Raw genomic sequence first — 20,112 nt, 5'->3', positions numbered from 1 at the left:
ACTGTCTTGAAGCATGAATGAGACCCTCAGCCGGGATAGAGCGTGGAGGAGGGGCCTCGGTGCCATATGGGATCGTTGAAATGGATGCTCTCATTGGTGTAAAGTGCATCCCTTGTTTGGTCTTCTGCCAGATTCAGCATCCAACCTGTAACTCCAGCAGCAAACTTTTTACACAGAGAAGTTTGACCAGATCATGAAGCAAAACATTTCGACCTTCATAATGCAGCAACGTTATGCATTTGCAATTTCTGTAAGTGAACGAAATTTCACGCATCGTTTCTTTGTGTGTGTGTGTGTGTGTGTGTGTGTGTGTGTGTGCGCGCGAGCGTGTGGCTGGAGGAGGGGTAATCATCAACATTCAATTTATTCAAATTTAAAAATATACTAAATGTTCATATAAGCTTTGAAATATTTACTTTTAGAATGTCTGAGTACATTTACGTATTTAAAAGCCAATTAATCCCGTTTTGTTTTTAGATTCTCTTGTACATGCTGCGCAGCTACTGCCCTGAATAGCGTGTACAGCTACTTCTCTTTGGTCTATTCATTCAAGTCAACATTTAACACAAGTGCGTCCTCGACAGGCGCGCATTCAGCAGCTCGACCGTCTGCTCCTTTGAACGCGCTGATTCCGCTGAGGACGCATCGCATCAGTGTCAGCCGCAACAATGGCCGTCTGGTCGGTCCATCAATCTCCACCAGCAGCCGACAAAGCTGCGCTCTGATTGGCGTTTGGACCGATGCCTGACAGTGCCCGAAATGAGTTCTCTTAATCAATACAACAGACTGTCTCAACAAATCCAACCTAGACACGGGACCCGTTACAATCAATGCTGTTAACAAACATGATCATCATCCTCCATAGCCTAGAAAAAAAAAAAGAAGGAATATATGAACTTAAAAGCAGGCTAATGAATTTTGAGACACTCTGACAAAGTTGCCATTGCTATTAAATCAGATGATTTCATGACTAAAGGCTCATATTAAACAAACGAGCAGAATGATACAGGATGATGGGCGCATTTTATTATTTGTGTTTTCTGATGTTTTATTATGTTTATCAGAGTCGAATCTGAAATGTATTTCGAGTTTGTTCCAATAATAATCTAAAAATCTTGTTTGGGGCATATTTGGAGAATAAAATTAATTTCCATTTATTTGCCCGGCTATGAAAAGGAAAGTCCCTTCCACGCACACGCACACACACACACACACACACACACACACACACACTTCGGTGCTGTTTCTCTGCCTCTTACCGAGACTATTGTCTCTGTGTGGAGTTTGTGGGCCTGGACAATGAATGTAAATCTCCCCCCTTTGGATCCCGCCTCAACTCACCATCTGCCAGCGCGGGACAAAGTCAGATGTTCCCCCAATTATGAAAGCAGTCTTAGGGAATCCTGCTGCCCAGTCTCCGCCCTGTCGCCGTGTCTCTCACACACTTTTCCTAAAATGACAGACAGCTCTACTTAACCTTAAAACCAAAAAAGTCTTTACATGATGATACACTAGTTAAAGATAAAATTCCTACAGTTCTGCCAGAAGCAACAACATTTAAAATATATCGCTTGTATGGAGTTTATTTATTTTTATTTATTTATTTATTTTTTTGTGGGGGGGGGGGGGGGGGGGGGGGGGGGGGGGGGGGGGCGCTTGTTTTTTTTTTTCGCTTGTTTTTTTTGGTTGTTTGTTCATTCTTTTGTTCGTTCGTTCGTTCGTTTGTTGGTTTGTTTGCTTGTTTATAAGTATTTTTGTTGTGTCCGCTTTAAATTAAAATGAAAAGATATGAAAAGCTGAAAAGTTTGGGCATTAGCTTGACCAGTTGCTCAGGGGTGTGTGGGACTGATGGATTTCTCAGCCTAATGGCTCAAATCCTCTTAGGTACAGTCTCCTATCTATCTATCTATCTATCTATCTATCTATCTATCTATCTATCTATCTATCTATCTATCTATCTATCTATCTATCTATCTATCTATCTATCTATCTATCTATCTATCTATCTATCTATCTATCTATCTATCTATCTATCCCCCCAATAGAAATCACTCATCTACTGGGCAATTATTATCTCACCTTCACACCTGCCCTGCCCTTCAATGTGTTGCAGCCTATAATTTAATAATCGTGGTTGTTGTTTTTTGTGCACGTTGTGCATTGAAAAAGTAAACACATCATTCAGCAATGGTAAAATGGTAAAATCTTCTTACCATAAATTTTGTGTTTAGAAGTTCATTTAATGTTGACTTGTCCGACTTGGCCCCACTCTTCAGCCCCACAGGTGTGAGAGAATCGGCCCTGCTCATCACAACCCGTAAAACTTTCTAAAAGTGTGGCTTTTCTAATTTGGTGAAGCGGAGAGCCGGGGCGAAAATGAGGGATTAGTCAGACCACAAACGTCTTTCTAATCAATTTAACCCGCTGAGACGGTCAGGCCGTGCTTTTTAGGCAGGAGGTGGGGAGAGTGGTGGGCAGAGGGGATCTGTGACTACTAAACAAAACAATGGAGTATCGTGTGCCGCTCGTCCTCTCCAGCATTCCCCTGCTCCCATGGGACACCCAAATCCACTCTGCGTGGATGGCACGGTGTCCGCGGAGGTCAGGAGGGGCGTGGTTTGTGGGTAAGGGGGGGCTGCAGACGCAGCAGCTGGTTCCCGTCCCTCCTCTCCACTGTGCAGAAAACAACGTGACCCTCCGTCCCCAATCGATCGCTGTATTTGTTTATTTATTTAGGAAAGGATGCAGATCCCCGGGGAGAGTCGGTAACTGCAGGCTGGCTGACCATCTTTAGCTTAATTTCCTAATATCACAAACATTTGGAGTCAACTCTACACAAGGTCTGTCACGACTAAATTAAATATTTCCGTATATTACAAGGCAAAGACAGGAGAGAGATCAGTCTATAACTACAGTCAAAAACAAAGAGGAAAATGGCTATTAAATAAATAAATCTCCATATGACTGTTAAAGGCTGCTTTGGATTTTCCTGCAAATTGGGTCTATAATTTCACTGCAGTTTAACATCTGCTCAGCATATTACTACATACTTTTCACCTTCACTGCAGATATTTTGAGTATCAGAGTCAAAAAAAGGCGCACGTGTTGCATTTATTGCGCGTTCCTTTCAGTCATTAAAGTGTCCAAGGTTATTATGATATTCATTGTGTCAAGCACACACATAACTGTTACGGTGGTAAAACAGTCTAACATGTAGCATTAAATTAAGAATCAAAAACTGTCTTCAGTCTAATTTCAAGCCAAGCATGCAACAAGAAAACAAATAAACAAACAAACTTGGTAAAACCCTAAATCTAAATGAAACTTAGGGATCAGTTACAGCAAAAAATACGTTTTCTTTGTAAATTTTTAAAAATCCTTAACCTGTCCAGTGAGGTAAATTAAATCAAAAAGTCATGCTTAAAAGAAATTCATAACAAGTGATGCTGTGGCGACAAGTTCCATCAAATAAATAGATTGTGTCACCTCCAAGTGGTGAAGTGGTTTGTATACATTTACTCCCGTGAAGTACCTCTTTAATTTTACACTGTATTTCTTTATTTGTTAAATTCTTTACCTGTTTTCAGGTTGTTTGAATAAAAATCAGTGCATGTCAGCATGCAGAGGACTTACTATTAAACTGGCTTCATCTTATCAGAGTCACACATGGGGATATGCTTCTAAAAATGTTTTAGATAAAGTAAATGAAATCTCAGTGAGTCATTACCTTTCTCCTTAATCGTCCTTAAATGAGAAATCTGCTTTGGTTCTGTGATCAAATGGAAATGATCACAAACTTTAAAACCTTTTAAAGCAAAGATTAAACTAACTTATTTGTTTTGTTGTTGTTTTTGATGCTGTTGTTGTTGGGGGGGGGGGGGGGGGGGGGGGGGGTGGGTGATTCTACGTTTTAACTCAAGAACCAGCGTTATGCACAATGTTTAGCACAGGAACTTCATCCCTAAGTAGCTGTTTCTGCATACTTTCCTGTCAGTGAAAACCTGTACGACAGCGCCATCTCCTGGTCTGCGTGGGAACATTAAGCTGTGATTTTCGGAGAAGGCAAACAACCAAACAAAACAAAAAAATGCTTTATGTTATAATCTCTTGCATCATCATAAAATTTACTCAGAGACAGAGGTCAGTCTACTCATGTTTATTTATTAGGAACTCAAAGGCTTACACTCAAACTCTGTATGGTCAAAAGCATGAATCCCAAAAACATTTTAAAATATAAAAGGTTATCATATTTCATTATCAAGGAAAGGCTAAGAACACAATCACTTCTTAGGATTTTAAAAGACAGCTGAATAACTAATTAAAAACTTAATCAAACAAATATACAATAATTCACTCATGATTTTAAATAATCTTCATTAAAACCCTTTTTGTCTGATCAGTGTGTTATGCATATTCCTTCAATAACACGTTTTAAAACAGTTAAACAGTGTAGCATTTTAAAACTTTGTGCATTTCTCTCAGCAAGATTCACATTTGCTTGTTCTGCCTTTAATTGCTTTAGAGTGGGATGACTGTAATCTTAGTAATCTAACTATTGAGGACTAAGTACTAACTAATAATCATAAACTACAGGCAACATTTTAAAAGGTGCACACTACAAAACAAGTGGGGAAAAATGATTTTTTTGCGGTGTTTTGAGGATGTTATGTGTCAGTGGACATTTTACGCAAACAGCAGATGCCCGCTGAAGTAGCTGTCACTACTGATGATATTGCCACCCTGGTTTATAACCAGCCAGACCTTGTCACCCTTGCTAAGTCGAACATTAATGCTGCCACTGGCAATCAGGTAACCAGTATGCTTTGTGGTGTATGCGTGCAGAATAAGCTGTCCGTTTTTCAGCAGATCCACAGTGGCAGCATTCTTGTTGATTGTGAGGCTGAAGTCAAACTCATAAACACCCGGCTGATCACATGTAAACAACCCATTCCGGGTGTTATAGCTGCTCTGTTCATTGTAGATTACATCACTGAAAATGACTGGAAAGCCAGCTCTGGGGGAGCTGCTGCCAAGTTTCACTGTGAAAGCAGCTTTCAGTTGGTTGCCAGGAGGTCCAGGAGGTCCAGTGCGGCCAGCGGGGCCAGGTGGTCCTTTTGGTGAAAAAAGACATGAACAATATTATTTCAAAACATCCTTTCCACTGCAGCATAAGTTAATAGTAACACTTTTATATGAACTTAAATGTGGAAAATAGAACAGAAAGCAATGGATTTACCTGGAGGTCCAGGAAGTCCACGTGGGCCTTGTGCTGGAAAAAAAATGAAAGATAAAAATTAGTATGTTCAAAATGTTTACATTAACATGAGCTAGAATACAGGAAGCAGTAGAGTTACCTTGTGGTGGAAATGGTACTGGGCCTTGTGCTAAGGAAATGAAAGGGGAATCATTATTTCTGAAATAATCCAATACCAGCACTGACTTTATGGAGTCTAACATGTCGGAAACAATTTCAGAACTTACCCCCCTCCTTCCATGGACTGAGGTCAAAGGCGGGGATATTACTGCACTGGGTGTAGCCAGACCCTCGAGGGCGGTACAGGAAAGGTTTTTCAGGGAGTTCAGTGATACCAGTGTTATCACAGATTATACGGGCAAGTGATGCGTTCCTCAGTGAGCTCTTCTGAGCCTCAGTAAAGACTCCATCATTCTCCCACCAATGTCTGAAATGGAACAGCACTATGAAAGTTTAAACACTGAATGTTTAAAGTTTAAAGACTGAGTGTAACAGTGAGTCTCTGAACCTCAGCAATGTTGGCTGTGTAATCTCCTGTGTGCTTACCTGTCTCCCTGGCGAATCCTTTGGAACTGATTTGCAAGCAGGCAAGCAAACAGGGGTCCCATTCTTCCTCCAGGGACAAATGGCTCTGATATGCCCCCCAGCCACACATCAATGTTGTCAGGGGTGCCATAAAGATCCATAAACTTCCTGGCCTGAGCTGTGTTGTTGAGCACTTCAGCCAATTCTTCAAGAGTTTGTGGCTGTGACAGTCCACAGAATTCGCGCCACCGGTTGTAGCCTTAAAAGGATCAATACAGTTTAGGAGAGTTAATCTTCTGTGCATATGCAGTACAGCCCTTAGATATGTATAAGCAAACCTAATCCTATAAATCAGTCAAAGTGTATTTGTATAGCACCTTGCATACAAGTTAGTGGAGTTCAAAATGTTGAACTGATGACTGATATGAGCAATAAAAAAAGGAAATTTAAAAAATGTCAATGACAAAAAGATTAAGAAATTAAGAATATTTAGATAGCAAATTAAATAATTCTGAGACAAAAATAAATAAAGTACAAAAAATGAAGTTGTGCCAGATAAAAATAGACTACAAAGCATAAAATATTCATCAATCTCCAGTCCAATCCTCCAATCACTAAAGACATAATATATGCAATGCTAGTTAAAAGCAAAAATATTACACACACACACACACACACACACACACACACGGATGACTTACAGTGATAAAAAGGAACTAAAAAAACTGAAGCAAGCACTGTTGATAAAGCATACTCAATCAAACAGAAGTAGGTTAACATTTAAGGACTGCAAAATGAAGCTGACATTGTGCCAGAGTAGGGACTTTAAAACAGGCCCTAATAAGAAGCCTTTCAGAAGACTTCTGATTCCGTTGGTTGAGATTTCTTTTGGAGGTATGTCTGATTTAGAGCTGGCAAATGATTTGAATATTTTTTACAATCGTTTTAACTTTCACAATTTTAATGAAGAACTGGCTGTGTACAGGGATGTTTCCCCAAAACAGTCAGTTATTAATACTGACAGATTATCAGTGCTCAAATTATTTAAGGGGGTGAAAGAGCAGAAAAGTCCAGGCCCAGATAAAATAAATGGGTGTCTCCTTAAAAACTGTGCAGAGCAATTGGCTGGAATTTTTTTATTTCTTTTCTCAAAGTCTCTTGAGTTTCATAAAGTGCCACATATTTGGAAGGGCTCTATTATTGTACCGGTGCCCAAAGTTAAAGCACCTGAATCCTTAAATGATTATTGTCCTGTAGCTTTACCTTCTCTTGTAATGAAAATATTTGAGAAACTTGTGAGAAATGAAATCTTTTGTGCCACTGAGAGAAAATTAGACCCCTCCAATTTGCCTATAGAACAGGTAGGTGTGTGGAGGATGCTGTGTGCACTTTGCTCCGCAAGGTTCTGGAGCATCTGGATGGTGCTCGTAATTTTTCACGTTTGGTTTTTATAGATTTTTCATCTGCTTTTAATAGCATTCAGCCCCATATCTTAGCGAGACGTCTTATTCTGGTCTGGTATCTTGGCTCATGGATTTTTTTAACGGATAGACCACAGAAAGTGTGAGTCAACAGCATTTTATCAGATTTGCTTTTATCCTCCACTGGTTCCCCTCAGGGATATGTCCTCACTCCACTTTTATTTGTTCTCTACACAAATGAGTGCCAGAGCCACTATCAGAACAGATCCATAACTAAATATGCAGATGACCCAGTGATCATTTCTCTTCTCCATGTTGCAGATCCTGACCATGGCCCGGTTATAGACGATTTTGTAACATGTTGTGGGAATTTCTTCTTGGACATAAATGCATCAAAACAATGGAAATGACCACCGACTTTTGTCGGAAAACCTCATCCTTACCTGCTGTTCATATTCATGGCCAGGAAATAGAAATCGTGGAAAAATACAAATATTTGGGTACTGTACTGGACAACAAACTGTCATTTGATGCAAATACAGATGCCATTTGTGCAAAGGCTCATCAGCATATGCATTTGTTTCGGAAACTTAGAGGTTTTAACGTGGATAATATTTTTGTGAAAATGTTTTATTCTTGTTTTATTGAGTGTGTTTTTACTTTTTCTTTAATCTGCTGGTTTGGTTTTCTGAGGTTTTCTGAGCCTCAAGAACTCAAGAAAAACGAAGGTTTTTCTTGAGTGGCAAGTGTAAGTCTTAATGATCTTGCCCTCCTGTAGATTTATTTATTCTTGCTGTTGACTGCAAAACAAATTGCCCCTTGGGGATAATAAAGTATTTTGATTGATTGATTGATTGATTGATTGATTGATTGATTGATTGATTGATTGATTGACTGATTGATTGATAGATTGATTGATTGATTGATTGATTGATTGATTGCATTCTGATGTCAATCTCTACTTTTAATGTATTATAATGAATTATATGTACAAGGATTAAATAAATACCAGGGAGTCCATGGTCTCTTCCTCTCTGCATATTCAGCGAAGCTAGATCCATAGCCACATTAGAGGAGAATTGAAACAAGTGGTCCCTCAGCTCATCGCTCAGCAAGTGCTCCTGAGCCCCCAGCTTAGCCGGGTGACCCATCAATCCTCTTAGGATAGGGTCCACACCACCTGACAAACATGATATAATTTCATTTCTAAAAATTCATTCATTTTATCTATAGGACTAAGAAGATGAAGGTTTAGGCGCTACCTTCAAAGATGACCCTCCATGGTGAGAAAAAGGATTTGTGCAGCAGTGGGCTGGGGTACCGAGGGTGCTCCTGGTACGTCTCATTAAAACGGAAAATGAAAGGCTGAATCGTGATGTGAGCAAAACGGTAAGCAGCTGTGGCGAATACACTGGCGATGGTGGGATCCACGCTGCTATTATAGCCAGGGTAGGTGGACAGATGGGTGGCCATGATCTCTGGGCCAACAATGTGCGGTAAGTCGTCTCTGAATAAGAACACCTGAAAGACAAAAATAGACTCAGCAACTCCATAAACATTTTAATTATGTATAATTAAGATCATTCACGCTCCTCTCTAACCTCTATATATGCACCCACAATCTTGCGGGCCTCCTGGTAGAGTCTCTCTCCATTCCATTGTGGATTGAGGAGTGCCAGAGCGCGTGCCAGTCGGTTGTGCTCACGCATCAGGAGTGTTTGCATAGAGGTCAGTGCAATGTTCTCATTTGAGCGGTCATCACCTTAAAAATCACAGTAAACTTAAAAAAAAGTTTTGTTGGTTCTGTGCAATGCTTAGACTCAATTGAACACTTTATAAATGTGAATGTCAGTAAATTTGAAAGTATTCACCAGCGATAAAGCAGGGCACCTCCTGGGCAGTGGAATCATTGGTAGTCCGAGCTCGGGTGGCACACGGATTGATGCTCGCTGTGTCGAAGGGCAGAAGCTCACGGCCGTTGTCTTTAAACCGATCATTGACTCTCAAAAGTCCCTCATCTGTGGAGAAGTCCCGAAGTAAGCGAGCTTTGGCATCATCTGAACCGTAGACCTGACTTCCATCAACGAAGGATGTGAGAGTGTTGATCTGCTGACGGACAGTGATCTCGTCGAAGTTCAAACAATCGGTTCCGGTGCCACAAGCTGGAGCTGAGCGGGTGAAGGGCAAGCACTGCTTTGAATTAATGCCAAACCGGGGGTCAGTGCTGGGAATCTGTTTGGATGACAAGAGGCACTCAGTACTCACCCTGCATGCATTTGTATGTAAATGTGTTTTTTTCTGAGTAATGCAATGGCACTGACTAGAATGGGGAAGCAGGGCTCTTTGTGCACACAACTTGTGTCACAATCAGGGCTGCCAACATATGGGGTAATGGATGGAGAGGCAGGGGTGAAGGTCAGGTCGTGGTCAATGATCTGGGCAAAGAATGTCAGCAGGAACGTGTAGTTTGGGTCATTCTCTACTTGAGAGATAGCTGTTGCCAAAATGCGGTTGGACACGTTTCTTACCTGTGGATAAGGATGTGGAAAATTAACACTTTGGTGAGAGGATTTATGCACATATTTTTTTGCATTTCGCAGTGTGACCAGGAAGGATATTATTCTAAAGTGTATTACCAGGGGAAGAACATGACCGTTGATAGGACGATCAGGGGTCCAGCCTTTAGGTGTAGAAAAACCATTCTCATACACAGGAGGGACCAAGCGGAGAAAAGGTATGTTGGAGGCCCCCCAGCGGGTGTTTCTCCTAAGTGAGAGGAACAAATACACTGTATTCTATGGTTTGAAAGGGACACAGTGTGCAACAAAAGTCATCATCCAAGACCCAAATAATGGACATCATAATGAGTACCAAATAGCAATCTGACTTGCTCAAATGAAAGCTCACTGCGCAGGAAATTATTCTTTTATAACTTGAAATGTTAGAAATAACTGCCTCACCTGTTGTTGCAGACGCCACTTGCAGTGCGAAACGTGAGAAAATTTTGATTTTTCTCACAAGCAGGGATGCGCTGACTTGGAGAGCAGCCTGTGAGCTCAACAAGGGCCTCCACATCATGATCAGAGAGGAAATCTGAATAAGACAGCCAAGGAATCTAAATTAGTTTTAAGGCTACATGTCTGGAAAATGTAAAAAATAAATAAAAAGAAACATTTCAGATACACACCTGTGGCATTTACGGAGCGTTTGTGACGCCTTTCAAGATTATCAGTGATCATTTGCAAAGAAGCAGCCAGGTAATCAGCAGAGCGCACAACAATGCGGGAGACTCCTCTGGGCTGCTTCAGTAGCCGCACAACATCCTCGTAACGTGCGCCCCTCTTCACACGGTCCACGCTCCTGTGATGTGTGGGGAGGTCACATTTATAAAATCTTTCATTAAGACTATTCTACACTTTGATAGATTTTTGCTGCTGTGTCCTTCAGGGGCTGAAGAATGTACAGTAGTTTAAGAGATCTGTGCACTCACTGTTGCCTTGAATACCGATAGGCTGCGTCCACTTTGGCCTTTGCTGCCAGCACAGTTTTTTCAATGTAGCTCCGGCCCAAATGTGCTGAAAAAAGAGAAAATGTTTTGTTTAATTTACTCTTTGCTTCATTTATAATAACGAGGGACAATGGGACACTCCACATAATCCATGAAAATATTTGTTTGACACAATTACTGCATTTTACACAAATTAAATTGAAGACAGGAAAAAAACCATTTATTTATTTCTTTGACATCTCATCAATTATGTAGAAAATAGATATTGCAGATGGTAGAAGGATGTGATTATTTAAAATAATTTCAGTGATGAATGCGCATAAGCTCTTTACAGCTGTCAGAAGACAGAGGTTAGGCTCACCTTCATTCATCTGGCATTGCAAGCACAGGTAGAGGCCTACAGCCAGTAGGCACAGGAAGCGATTCATCTCTGCAGAACAAAGAGAAATATCACATAGGTATTAGTTCGTTTTTTTTTTTTTGTTGTTATTTCTTCAAAACCTGTAGTTACAATATGAATCAAAACCAAATAACTTTAAACAATTGATTATTTAATTAATGAAAATGATGAGAATGTACCTGTGAGAGTAAGGTCTTTGTATTCTTTTTTTCTTTTGTGTTCTAATGTTCTGGAGCATCCACCTTGATCTATCAGCTGCTTGCTGGAAGTCTGAGCTGCTCAGAGTCACAGCTTGTTTTTATAGAGCCAAAGGACAAAGGTGTTATTTCATGCAACATCTGCAGAGAGGAATTCTGCTTAGATAAAACATGAATTTTCTCCTTCCTGGTTCCTCCTCTGGAGCATCTTTACTGGAAATATATTTCTCCATCAATTAGTCGCTTTGAGAAAGCGAGATAACAACATTTTTGACATTTTCAATTTCCATCCATCCATCCATCCATTCTCTTTTGCTTATCTTTTACTGGGTCGGGAGGGTTGTCTATAAAAAAGAACGGTTTAAAAATATTTTTCCACTTTTCCTAAAGGAAAAGTATTTTTAAACAGTTCTATTTTATTTTATTTCAGTCGGTGGTTATTATCTACACAATGCTCAACAAATAAAGAAACACAATATCAGATATGTAGGTTTTCCAGCTTTGGTGAAAGAAACATCTTATGAGATTGGAACTTAAAAATGGAAACTCCCATCTTCATCACCAGTGAGAAGGAGACAATTTCCTGCATCAATATTAATATCTACAATCAGCTGGAACATTTCTATTCTGGCATAAGAAGTGACTGCAGGTTCGCTTTGCGGATTTGTGGATGCAATTTACAGGCATGTTTCACCTGATTTTCTGGATTTTTATGTTCGTTCTGTAATTCTCCAACACATTTAATTTGACTGAAACGCATCATGCACACTGCTGTTGCTACATAGGCCTACTAACACCGACACAGCCTCATAAACCACACTAAGACAAGTTCTACAACACTTATTAAGTAAAATTAGCATTTACAAAGAAAGTAAAAAACAATATTTTGCTACAGTGAGTGCGAGAGTGTCTTTGTGTGCTAACATGGTATCGTGCATGTGCATTAAAAATGCTGCAGAGAACAAACTTTGGCTACCAGGATATTAAAAAACAAAACAAAAAACACAGCTCTGAACCTTTTACAAACTCTTAAACTGTCTGTATGGGAGGCACATCTTAGACTGGCAGTTCGAGTGATCCAGGAAGCCCGTGGAATGCTCGATGGACTGTAAACAAGGTGAGGTCCTTATTGTTCTTTTCATCGGTATTCTCAGTCAAAACACTTTTTCACGTGGGCCACTCCTTGCCAAAGAACTGAAAGTGAAACATCACCATCCATCCTCTTCTGCTTATCCTGTTTGGGGTCACGGGAGGGGGGCTATCCCAGGTGACATGGGGCGAGAGGCAGGGTCCACCCTGTGCAGGTCGCTAGCCTGTCGCAGGGCTAACACAGAGAGACAGACAACATCCATACTCACATTCACACCTATGGGCAATTTAGAGTTTCCATCCTCCACTCACTGCAGTTCAGTGTTTAAAGGCCCAACTCTCCCAGCTCATATGTAGAATAGGCTGCCGGGCCTTTTTGAATTATTCTCCGCTTGTCATTAATCTTTTCATTAGTAAAATATTTCATGGTATGAAAGTAAAGACAGAAAGGTAAATTTGTTACGGACATGTTGGTGTAATAAACAGCCCCTAATGTAATGAATTTGATCAAGTTTTTAAACTGCGTGTCTCCCTGCTGGCACTTTGAAGGCCAAGGCGAGCTCTCTCATTGTAAACCCATCAACTATATCCTTCCTGTTGGGATGCAGTGCAGAGTAGACTTCTTAATTTTATTTGCTATGCAGTTTGCCTTCATGGCTACAGTAAAGCCTGAAGACGGGTGATAAAAACGTTCTTTCTTTAAAGAAAGTTTGGAGCTGTAATGTTATTTTTAATAGATAAACATTAACTAAAAGGTAAAACTTGCTTGTTACACCCATGAGTCTGATTTTTTTTTTTTTGGCTGCTTTTATTTGTGTGTTTTTTTGTTTAATATGATGTCTTTGCTTATCTTTTGGTAAATAGACTGTAGTCAGTATAATTTACAAAGAGATTATATGTGGAATAAGGAAATGACCTGTTTTGCAAGTATCCTTATGACTGCTGATTTTGTACCTATTCTGTCTTCTAGACTGTTGTCAATCCAGTCATTTTTGGCCACTTCAAACATCTAAATAGAACTGCTGCCCTCTTGGCCAGATCGCTCTTGAAAAATAGATCTTAAAGTCACTGAGACTTTTTACTTGGATAAATCAAAGAGATCTAAAAGTCACTTTACCAAAAACTGATTGCAGCTTCTATTTTGTGACAGGAATGTTCTTTCTAGCTCAAAACAACTTGCTATCATTTATGAGAGCCATGTTTGGCATATTATAACCCACCAAGTCATTTAGACATCTGAATTTTTTTTTTATCAAATACTATGTGTTGTGCCAAAAAATGAACGGCTGCCAAAAAGTGAAATAATCACACAAGCAAACATCAAACAAACCATACATGAAAAGCTAGGAACAACAATTAAACACATCCAGAATCAAAAACATGAACAACTAAATAAATAAATGAGGATACAAGGATACAAAGCAAAAACCAATTGAAAACCCTGGAAGAAAACCTAGAAACCCTAAACTTTTTACTGGCATGCTTGACAAACAATTTCCATTTTTGCTCATGCTCGGCACAACTTCTGTGGTCCCACAGTTTTCAGGTGTCACCGCCAATCTGAATTAGACAAAAAAGGATACACAAATATTAAGGGAAAATGGTTGTACAAATTAGTAATGGTTGCAACACTCAGATTATAAAGCAGGCCATCATGCCTTAGAACTACAATAAGTCGTTTTCAGTGTTTACATGTTCTGTTACGTTTTTCACTTTGCATTTAATTTTTTTTATATTTTGCATATTTTTTTAAACAGAACCTGAGGAGGACACATAAAATGTAAGCAGTGACCCAGTGAGTGTCACCATGGCAGAGGTCAGTCACGTCATCTGCAACAAGAGGACAGTAATTTACTTTTAATAATCATAAACAGTGTTTATCTGACTAAATAATAATAATGTAGCAATAATAAATAAATCTTCTAAAGATGTTCAAGCTACAATGACACTGTTTGCCATATAATTTATATATTTAAGAGATACCTGTATTTTCAAGAAGACAAATAGCAAGCTGGTGTGTTAGGTGGCAATGCTTCATAAGTAGTATATGTTAGATGTTGTTATATGATCTTCACTGACATTCATATACACTCATTGGAAACTTTATTACAGTTGTGTTCAAAATAATAGCAGTCCAACACGAGTAACCAGATCAATCAATCTTTTTGGTAGAAATCATATTACTACATGGCAAACAATTTACCAGTAGGTGTAGTAGAGTCATAGAAAACCAACAGACCCAACATTCATGATATACATACTCCTGAGTCTGTTTAATTGAATAATTAATAGAAAGGGGTGTGTTCAAAATAGCAGTGTAGAGTCCAATCAGTGAGGTCATTCATTCTGTAAAAAAAAAGGCGTCACTCAGGTGGCCCTTATTTAAGGATGAAGCCAATACATGTTGTACATGCATGTCTCACTGAAAACCTGAGAAAAATGGGCCGTTCCAGACATTGTTCAAAAGAAAAGTGTTCTTTAAAATGTTGATTGAAAACGAGAAAACATATAAAGTAGTGCAGAAAATGATAGGCTGCTCGGCTAAAATGAGCTCCAGTGCTCTAAAATGGAAAGCAAAGCCAGAGAGAAATGGACAAAAACGGAAGACTACAATTCAAATGGATCTAAGAATAGCCAGGATGGCAAAGACTCAGCCAATGATCAGCTCCAGGGTGATCAAAGACAGTCTGATGTTACCTGTGAGAACTGTGACAAGTAAAAGACACCTGTGTGAAGCTAATCTGTCAGCAAGAAGCCCCCATAAAGTCCCACCGTGGAAAAAAAAAGGCATGTGCTAAGAGGTTACAGTTTGCCAAAGAACACATTGACTGACCTGTAGAGAAATGTAGAAACATTTTGTGGACTGATGAAATTAACATTGTTCTTTTTTTGATCCAAGGGCCCCAGACAGTTTGTAAATGACCCCCAAGCTGTCACGGTGAGGGGCTGTGTGCGGAAGGAGAGGACCCAAGTGCAGGACATACGCAGACGTGAACTAAAACTTATTTACAGGGACTCGAAAAATACAAAATACAAAAACCCAAATTCTCAACCAAGGCAATAAACAAACTAGAAGCCTGGGAGAAAGCAAAAGCAAAATCCAAAACACACAGCTAGGAAGGGAACACTGGGGGAAAACAATGACGACGACGCAACAATGAACAAAGGAAGACTCAGGGCTTAAATACACACAAGGGGATTAGGACAAGTGGAAACAACTGGGGAAGCCAGGTGAACCAAATGAACCTAATGACAAAGGGGAAGAAAAACTAAACACCAAACACAGGGAACACGAGACTGTCAAAATAAAACAGGAACTGACTACACATAACAGACGCAGACCTAACACTGAAAACTTGACAAAGAGAACATTCACAAAACAACAAGGGAAACTAAACCTCATACTCAAACAATATAACTATAAGAAACATAACCTAAAAAGTATAACAAAGAAAGCTACACAAAAGAAACTCAAAACGCTGGGCCACCGGCCCAGGACCATGACACAAGCACTGAATTCAAGCCACAGTATGCTCTGAAGACAGTGAACATTGGTGGTGCAAGCATCATGATATTCAAATGTTTCTCTTACTATGGTGTCAGCCCTATTTATTGCATACCAGGGATCATGGATCACCTTGCATATATCAAAATCCTTGAAGAGGTCATGTTGCCTTATGCTGAAAAGGAAATGCCCTTGAAATGGGTATTTCAATGAGACAATGACCCCAACCACACCAGTAAGCGAGCAGCATCTTGGTTCCAGACCAACAAAATTAAAGTTAAAGTGTCCTGGGACTTCCCCAGAGCCTCCTCCCAAAAGGACATGCCCAGAACACCTCACCCAAGAGGCGCCCAGGAGGCATCCTAATCCGAGCCACCTCAACTGGCTCCTCTTGTTGTAGTGGAGCAGCGGATCTAGTCTGAGCCCCTCCCAAATGGCCACACTCCTCACTCCTCACTCCTCAGGGAGAGGCCAGCCACTCTTCGGAGGAAGCTCATTTCTGCCACTTGTATTCACAATCTTATTCTTTCGGTCACTACCCAAAGCTCGTGACCACAGGTGAGGGTAGGGACTTAGATCAACTGGTAAATTGACAGCTTCACTTTTATGCTCAGCTTCCTCTTCACCACGACAGTGTAGTGTCCACATCACTGCAGATGCACCCCGAATCCGTCTGTCAATCTCACGTTCAGCTCTCCCATCACTCAAGACCCAAAGATACTTCAACTCCCCCATCTGGGGTAGGAACTCAGCCCTGAGCTGGAGCGGGCACGCCACCTTTTTCCAGCTGAGGACCATGGCCTCAGACTTAGAGGTGCTGATTCTCATACCAGCGGCTTCATACTCGGCTGCAAATCGTTCCACTGTGAGCTGGAGGCTACTACCTGATGAAGCCAGCAGGACCATATCATCTGCAAAAAGCAGAAATGCGATTCTGAGGCCATCAAGGCAGAAGCCTTCTGCCACATAGCTATGCCTAGAAATTTTGTCCATAAAAATTATGCACGGAATCGGTGACAAAGGGCAGCCCTGGTAGAGTCCAACACCCACAGGAAACGAGTCCAACTTATTGGCAGCTATATGGACCAAGTTCTCACTGTGGTTGTACAGGGACTGAATGGCCCGTAACAACAGGCCAGACACCCACAGGATTCCCACAGGATACCTCAAGGGACACAGTCAAATGCCTTCTCCAAGTCCACAAAGCACATGTAGACTGGTTGGGCAAATTCCCACGCATGCTGGAACTCCCTTGAGAGAATAAAGAGCTGGTTCAGTGTTCCACGACCAGGACAAAAACCATATTTTCCCTCTTGAATCCAAAGTTCAACCAACGGATGGACCTTCCTTTCTAGCACCCTGGCATAGACCTTACCAAAGAGGCTGAGAAGTGTGTTCCCCCGAAAGTTGGCGCACATCTTCCAGTCTCCCTTCTTGAAGATGGGGACCACCACCCCAGATCTCCACGCAATGTTGCAGAGGCAACCAAGACAGCCCCACAACATCCAGAGCCTTCAGGAACTCAGGGTGAATCTCATCCATCCCAGGAGCCCTGCTACCAAGGAGCTGCTTAACAACCTCAGTGACCTCACCCCCAGTGATGGGTGAGTCCTCCCCATCAACCCCAGACTCTGCTTCCACTACAGAAGACGTGTCAGTGGGATTCAGGAGGTCCTCGAAGTATTTCTTCCACCATCTGACTACAGCCTCAGTTGAAGTCAGCAGCACTCCACCTGCACTATAGACTGTTTGATTAGAGCACCGCTTTCCCTTCCTGAGCCATCTGACAGTTTGCTAGAATCGTTTCGATGCCCTCCGAAAGTCTTTTTCCATGGCCTCACCGAACTCCTCCCACAGCCAAGTTTTTTCATGGGCCACTGCCCGAGCCGCGTTCCGGTTGGCCTGTCGGTACCTGTCAGCTGCCTCCAGAGTCCCACAGGCTAACCAAGTCTGATACGACTCCTTCTTCACCTTGATGGCTCCCTTCACCTCCGACAACCACCATCTGGTTTGGGAATTACCACTACAACAGGTACCAACCACCTTGCAGCCACAGCTCTGAGCAGCAGCCTCAACAACAGAGATGCAGAACATGGTCCATTCGGACTCAGTGTCCTCAGCCTCCCTCAGAATACTGTCGAAGTTCTGCCAGAGGTGGAAGTTAAAGATCCTGTGGACTGGGGCTTCTGCCAGGTGTTCCCAGTGCACCTAAACGTGTCACGAGGGTGCGCTGTCCAGCTTCCTCCCCCGCCACCTGATCCAACTCACCACCAGATGGTGATCAGTTGACAGCTCAGCTCCTCTCTTCACCCGAGTGTCCAGAACATATGGCCGCAGATCTGGTGAGCCGATTACAAAATCAATCATTGATCTGCAACCTAGGGTTTCCCAGTGCTATGTGCCCTTATGGACATTATGTTCGAACACGGTGTTCATTATTGGTAAACTGTGGTTTGCACAGAAATCCAATAACAAGAGACTATTTGGTTTCAGCTTGGGCAGGCCGTTCCTCTCAATCATACCCCTCCAGGTCTCGCTGTCATTGCCCACATGAGCGTTGAATTCCCCCAGCAGGACAATGGAGTCACTGGATGGAGCACCCTCGAGCACCCCACCCAGCGACTCCAAAAAGGGTGGGTACTCTGAAGTGTCATTCAGCATATAAGTGCAAACAACAAACAAGAAACTCATTTACAGATCAATAACCAAAGTGTGATTTATGGAAGCACAGGAAACTTCCCCATCCTTCTCTGCAGAAATGGAAACTATTTCTTGTTGGGGAAAAAATTTCTAAGAGGGAAAAAGTTTAACTTTGCTTGTAACTTTTATTCCTACTTGACAAACCTTCTTCTGCCGACTGATGTACATTGTTATTATTTCTTCATAAATGTAAAGGTTTCCTTATGTTATTTCAGCAGAGGAGAATAGTATGCTTTTATTCATCTAAAACAATCTGAGGATTAACATCCTTAAGTCCATAAAGGGAGGCTCTCTTACAGAAAGAAAAACACCTTTGAAATTTATTCTGATGTATCTGTCATGATCCTGGGCCAGTGGCCCTATGCGCCTTGTCTGAGTTATGTTTTCAGTTCTGAGTTAGGATTTTAGGTTACTATGATTTTCTGTTATAGTGTATCTGTTTTGTTCTCATGTCTTTAGTCCTTTGTATCTTGTCTTGTGTAGTTTTGTTTTGTTATATTCCTCAGGTTGTGTTTCTTATAGTTCAGTTTCTCAGTTATTGTTGGGTGATCTATTTAGTTATTTATGTATTCAGGTTTCTCCATTTATCTTGCCTGTTTTGTTCCCATATTTTGCCCCTTCTGTGTTTAGTTTCCCTTCCCATTGTTTCCTTGTGTAATGTTTGATTCCCTCTGTCAGGTTTTCTGTGTTAGGTTTGCATGTGTGTTAGGTTGGGTCACTTCCTGTTTTTATTTTGGTAATCTTGAGTTCCTTGTGTTTTGTATCTAGGTTTACTTCCCCTTGAGTTGCCAGTGTATTATGTTCAGCTGTGCTCTCACCTGTTGCCCATTCCCTCGTTATTCCTTTGTGTATATATTGTCTGTGTTTCCACTCATTCGTTGTCATTTCCTCGTCTCTGCATGGTCAGTGTTGTCTGCACCGCTCTGCTGTGTGCTTCATGTCTCATGCCATGTTCTTAGTTCTTGTTATGTCCATAGTTATGGTTGTGGTTATGCTTATGTTTATGTTCAAGTTCAGTAACATGTACTGCTGGCACCTTTCCAGACTTTTTTAAATAAAGTCCAAGCTAAATTATAGCTCTTGCCTCTGAGTCCTGCTTTGGGGTCCTCTGCCTTGCCTGCACCAGCAGAACATGACAGTATCATAGTAAGCTAGTTATTTGTTGTCTATGTGATCATGACTTATATTAGAAAGGCGATCTCTGGAAGTGAGGAGAGAATAGCATTGCTTGTGCTTACAGAGCTGTTATTGGCAAACTCTCTGGATATCTTACATGTCATTTTAACTATCGAATTAACAGTAAGTCCGACCGATCCTTCAAAATGATCATGTTAATTCTGATACTGGAGAAACTGCATTTATTTCCTGTGCTCCACACAAATGGAACAATTTGCAGAAGCTTTTAAAATAAGATAATGTAATCATTTCTAATTCATTCAGATGCATTGTGTGTCAAGACACCACTGTGTGTCAGGATCGTCACGTTATCCTCAAGTGCTAAATGCACTTGAGG

General features: G+C 41.1%; 1 protein-coding gene across 2 annotated transcripts in view; it reads right to left on the bottom strand.

The window, feature by feature from the left end:
- Window positions 1–4,249: 4,249 nt before the first annotated feature.
- LOC115785864 (eosinophil peroxidase-like) overlaps window positions 4,250–20,112 on the bottom strand; it is a 72,467-nt gene continuing 56,604 nt past the window's right edge. The window contains exons 1-15 of one of the 2 annotated variants that reach the window (XM_030737778.1): window positions 11,070–11,138; window positions 10,691–10,775; window positions 10,388–10,560; window positions 10,161–10,293; window positions 9,837–9,966; window positions 9,522–9,728; window positions 9,072–9,432; window positions 8,802–8,962; window positions 8,463–8,721; window positions 8,210–8,380; window positions 5,801–6,038; window positions 5,482–5,681; window positions 5,355–5,384; window positions 5,237–5,269; window positions 4,292–5,111 (exon numbers count right to left, since the gene is read on the bottom strand). In XM_030737778.1, coding sequence (XP_030593638.1) covers window positions 4,684–5,111; window positions 5,237–5,269; window positions 5,355–5,384; window positions 5,482–5,681; window positions 5,801–6,038; window positions 8,210–8,380; window positions 8,463–8,721; window positions 8,802–8,962; window positions 9,072–9,432; window positions 9,522–9,728; window positions 9,837–9,966; window positions 10,161–10,293; window positions 10,388–10,560; window positions 10,691–10,775; window positions 11,070–11,136 — 2,676 coding nt within the window. In that variant the 5' untranslated portion in view covers window positions 11,137–11,138 and the 3' untranslated portion in view covers window positions 4,292–4,683. Of the gene's footprint in view, window positions 5,112–5,236; window positions 5,270–5,354; window positions 5,385–5,481; window positions 5,682–5,800; window positions 6,039–8,209; window positions 8,381–8,462; window positions 8,722–8,801; window positions 8,963–9,071; window positions 9,433–9,521; window positions 9,729–9,836; window positions 9,967–10,160; window positions 10,294–10,387; window positions 10,561–10,690; window positions 10,776–11,069; window positions 11,139–20,112 lie in introns of those variants that run through there. The other variant, XM_030737777.1, reaches the window with a different exon arrangement.

Source organism: Archocentrus centrarchus, chromosome 9 (assembly GCF_007364275.1).
Source record: "Archocentrus centrarchus isolate MPI-CPG fArcCen1 chromosome 9, fArcCen1, whole genome shotgun sequence".
NCBI classification, from domain to species: Eukaryota; Metazoa; Chordata; class Actinopteri; order Cichliformes; family Cichlidae; genus Archocentrus; species Archocentrus centrarchus.
The sequence above is the reverse complement of the archived record's forward strand: the minus strand, read 5'-3'. Positions and strand labels throughout refer to the sequence as shown.